General features: G+C 36.4%; 1 protein-coding gene across 1 annotated transcript in view; it reads right to left on the bottom strand.

Moving 5' to 3' along the window:
* Positions 1–2,235: 2,235 nt before the first annotated feature.
* Positions 2,236–5,000, bottom strand: part of LOC119580154 (venom protease-like) — a 5,225-nt gene continuing 2,460 nt past the window's right edge. The window contains exons 5-9 of the mRNA XM_037928119.1: positions 4,667–4,773; positions 4,002–4,170; positions 3,198–3,297; positions 2,669–2,838; positions 2,236–2,547 (exon numbers count right to left, since the gene is read on the bottom strand). Coding sequence (XP_037784047.1) covers positions 2,383–2,547; positions 2,669–2,838; positions 3,198–3,297; positions 4,002–4,170; positions 4,667–4,773 — 711 coding nt within the window. The 3' untranslated portion in view covers positions 2,236–2,382. The remainder of the gene's footprint in view (positions 2,548–2,668; positions 2,839–3,197; positions 3,298–4,001; positions 4,171–4,666; positions 4,774–5,000) is intronic.

The raw sequence follows: 5,000 nt of genomic DNA, 5'->3' as shown, positions 1-5,000 counted from the left end.
TATATATATATATATATATATATATAATGTACATATATATATATATATATATATATATATATATATATATATATATATATATATATATATGTGTGTGTGTGTGTGTGTGTGTGTGTGTGTGTGTGTGTGTGTGTGTGTGTCTGTGTGTGGCCTATTTACCGTGTCTCTCTGCCTTACGAACGTGTCCTTTTATGCGGCGGTTCCCTTCGAGAGCAGAGGTTTACTCCCGTGCGAGAAGAGAAAGCCGGGCTGCCTCTGCGTCCGCCCAAGGAGAAGGGCAGCTGCTTGACGGAGGTGTGAAGTGTACCATCTGGTCTTGCTGCGTATTGTTGACAATGATAATGATATTAATAATAGCGATGATGATAATGATAATAATGATAATAATCATGATAATGATAATAATTATGATAATAACAATAATAATAATAATGAAAATAATAATAATAACAACAACAACAACAGCAACAGCAACAACAACATAAACAACAACAACAACAATAACAAATATATATATAACAACAACAACATTAATATATACCTAGGTCACTCCAGGTATGAACCGGAAGACCAGCACTAAACGAACCATGTCACACCCATTGAAAGTAGTGTGCAACTAGCATCTAACTAGCTCCATACACATTACCTATCTACTCATACATGAGTAATGACTGCGAGGTTTTATACACTCGGTGGAAATTAATTTAGAAATTCGAAACCGATAATAATAATAGTATCAATAATGATAATAATAATAATAATAATAGCAATAATAATAATAATAATAATGATAATGATAAAATAGTAACAATAATAATAATAATTATTATCATCATCATCATCATCATCATCATCATCATCATCATCATCATCATCATCATCATCATCATCATCATCATCATCATCATCATCATCATCATCATAAATATAATTATAATAGCAATAATGATAATAATAATATAATAATGACAATTATAATGATGGTAATGATAACTATAACAATTATCATCATTATTATCATTATCATTATTTGTGCCATCGAATCTTGTTCGTCTGTGCCCAGAAGATAACCTTGATCGGAGCGCGATGATGGTGTGGTTACTGAACATATATTTCGAGTTATGGTTGGTACTGATCAAGGAACGGTTGAAATACATGGCTGATATTCTGGAAGCAGATGTTTATACCTTGTGCACATCAAGGTTTGTACTATATTATCTCTCAGTTTATTTTTGTTATAGAAAAAGGGACGAATACCTTTTGTGCGAATTTTGCCTCTCCGAATCATTCGAGTAAACGGTGTGTTACTTACACTATCTGCATGGCACTGCACCAACTTTTGGGGTGTACAGGGCGGAGAATGCTAGACTTTGCATTGGAAGTAAAAAATCTACCTTCTCTGGAAAATTGGTGCCTTTTGTCAGATATCTTTGAAAACAGCAAGCATTTACATTATTTAGTAGTGTGATAACTATTGTCATGACGAAGAAAACAGTAAATCATTAAATTCAAGTACAGTTTCCTCGAACTAATCTAGAGATATCCGCATATACATTGAATCAAGAAAGCATAGTTTTAAATTTCAAATCTCATATTTATGAAATCTCATCGCTATACATGTCTGTCATAATCCTTTGTATAATGTCTGTATTATAAAACTAGCTAGGGATTCCATTTAGTTTAGTTCACAAAGAGGTAAGAAAAATATCGGAATACCAAACTGTAGACAGTGTTCATACAGATGTCATTTTAAACAATACGATATCTGATAACCATATTTTCATTAACTTAATGAACTCCTTACTCATTCTGAATAAGTTATTAATACACTGCATTCAGCATTACCAAATAATGACATGATTGTGCATGTTGATTCTCCCATTCTTTTTGGTAAGGTAGTAAAAAATGCTTATCTTTAGAATTAAAAATATCTTTATTTCCAATTTTATTTCTTCCTCTATATACAGAGAAATACATAGGAATAACTGGATGAAACCTAATAATACAAATAATTCATAGATAATACTTCAGGTTTATTGATATTTGCCTCATCATATTCGAGTTGACTTTGGTTTCTTACTTATATATAATGCATTAAAATTAATGTTAAACACATACATTCATATAAGGTTAGGTAGATAGATAGATAGATGGGTAAGTAGAGCTACATATATGGATCTAGAGGTGTGTGTGTGTGTGTTTGTGTGTGTATGTGTGTGTGTGTGTGTGTGTGTGTGTGTGTGTGTGTGTGTGTGTGTGTGTGTGTGTGTGTGTGTGTGTGTGTGTGTGTGTGTGTGTGTGTGTGTGTGTGTGTATGTGTTTGTGTATACGTATGTGTGTTTATGTAAACAGACCTACGCATTGGAATGGGATCGCTTCATCTCAGAAAGCAATTTTCCTGATCCACGCGAGGTATTCTGCATGGTGAGTGCTGGCGTAGAGGCCGGGGAAATCCGCGTTTCCGCAGCCGTAACCATTGGAGATAACGCCGGCGATAGTGTAAATATTGAGGTTATTCGCGTAGACAGCCGGGCCGCCGGAATCACCCTGCAAACGAGGAGGACCGAGTGGAGAAAAGAAATGAGATATAATGTATTTATTCACGCTGGAGCCCATAAAAAAATATCAAGTATTACGTCCCGTATACCTGAATAAACAGTGAACTTACTTGACAGGCGTCCTTCCCGCCGTCAACTTCCCCTGCACACAGGGTCTCTTCCCCGATCCCCTGCGGCCAAATTCTATTGTAATTGACCAGTTCCTTGTAGCGATTGGCACACGTGGACGAAGGGAAGACTGTCACCTGCACCTCACGAAGAACTGTGCTCCCAACGCTACCTGCAACGGGAGGTGAAATTGCAATTAATCTGCAGGAAAGTGGTAAAATGTGAATGATAAGGATACTAATGAGAATAATAATATCAACGATAATGATTACGATGATAATGAGAATAATAATAATGATGATAATGAGGATGATAGTGATGAGAATAATAACACATATGTAATAAAACAATAAAAATAAACCGTGACTATAGGTTTGAAACCTAGCGTAACAGTGTTTCAATCCAGGTACAAAATTTACTCCTTGCTTTCTCTCTTTTTTCAGACAGGCAATGAACTCTACCAGCAACAAGCCAATATGAAAGATTAAACGAAAACCTTAAATTAACCATTCGAATGAGAGGAGAACCCACCATGAGCAGTTGCACCCCAGCCTGTTGCCGTCACGTTGCGTCCGGTCAAATCCACGCTGCTTTCGAGACCCCATGGCAAGCAAACAGGGAGGATGTATTTCTGTTGCCATTGCAGAGGAGTAGACACATTACTTCTCAGTCGTGTGTAAAGGGTTATCAAAGACAAAGGGTTATCAAAGGGTTATCAGACGTCCCAAAAGAATGTATTATATTTACTTAACAGTCGAAGACAATAGACGTGTCATGGATTTGTTAGATTAGATAAAATCCGTGTAGCGATTTGGAAGACATAATGCGTGTGTAGCACTTTAGAGATGTGTACGTAACGGAGAGAGAGAGAGAGAGAGAGAGAGAGAGAGAGAGAGAGAGAGAGAGAGAGAGAGAGAGAGAGAGAGAGAGAGAGAGAGAGAGAGAGAGAGAGAGAGAGAGAGAGAAACAAAGAGAAAGAAAGAGTGAAATAACTAGTACAGGGAGAGTCATTCACGTGGAGTGTTTTCAGGGCCGCGATCGGAAACCGTCACAAATAGGCTTTTGTTAGAATCACTTATTACCCTTAACTGACAAAGCCCATAGATGACCAACTAAAATATGAAGTAATAGGAACAAAGCCTGCAAACGTTGACGCTTTGGTATCCATCGCATCATACAAGAAACCACACAACTCCATTGAAACTTATTATCTTTATAAACACATTAAGAACTAAGAATTTTTAAGGTACACCGCCTGATCAATAGTCACCCGCTAACAGACTCAAAAGAACGGAGAAACTGAACGAATAACTAGCCATGGCCTGTCACACTTACCTGGAAGGCGACTTTCTTATCCAGCTTGAGAAGAGCAAGATCGTGGTGAGCTTCAGGGAAGGTGTAGTTTGGATAAATAACCTTCTCTATAACGGTGAAGTCCTCGTGTTCTGCATTGTCGTCTGTGCTTGAGTAGTCGTGTTCTCCAAGTCGGACCACGTTTGGATTACTGAAAAAAAAGTGCAGGAATTTGAACAATAGCTTTACCCACGATTTTATTTGACAGTCTCTGAGCTGAGCTGTCATGGAGTGATTTCGTTCAGTGTGTTGAATTTCGTGGTTCGTGAATGGGTTAACATCATTTAATTTTGGTAATTTAATATTCGGACAAAGAGAATACCACTTCAAAAACATTGTCTATAAATAGCTATGACTCTTTCTTCAAATCACATCATTATATCGGTTTTGAACTTTAAAGGATCCGGAAGAGCAAATACTATATATCTAAAATTCGAAAGCTGTATCATAACTGTGAAGTGGTTTCGTGATAAAAATGGAGCCAAAATAATTTCCCTTTCCATCTGTTTATCTGTCTATGATCTATGTTTGTGTTAGTGTGTGTTATATGCATGTCCATATACATCTATATGGGTATGTATGTGTGTGTATGCTTATGCGTATGCGTTCACCAAACTAATTATAGTGATCCTCAATGCATTAGTTACTTTCTATCGAAGCAGTGAGCGGCGGTGAGGACCCACTGGTCGTTAATGAGGGATCCTGCACACAGCCAGTCGAAGGTAAGGTCACGCTGCACTTCGCCAAGCAACGCCTGGGGTATTGTAGGGAAAAGAAGGTTGCATTGTCAGAAAATATTTTTTTAAAATACATTTTACGTAAATATAATTTTTCTTACTTTTTAACCAATCTATTCGTGTGTGTGTGTGTGAATATATATATATATATATATATATATATATATATATATATATATATATATATATATATATATATATATATATATATATCGTGTGTGTGTGTGTGTGTGTGTGTGTGTGT

This window comes from Penaeus monodon, chromosome 13 (assembly GCF_015228065.2).
Source record: "Penaeus monodon isolate SGIC_2016 chromosome 13, NSTDA_Pmon_1, whole genome shotgun sequence".
NCBI lineage: Eukaryota > Metazoa > Arthropoda > Malacostraca > Decapoda > Penaeidae > Penaeus > Penaeus monodon.
The sequence above is the reverse complement of the archived record's forward strand: the minus strand, read 5'-3'. Positions and strand labels throughout refer to the sequence as shown.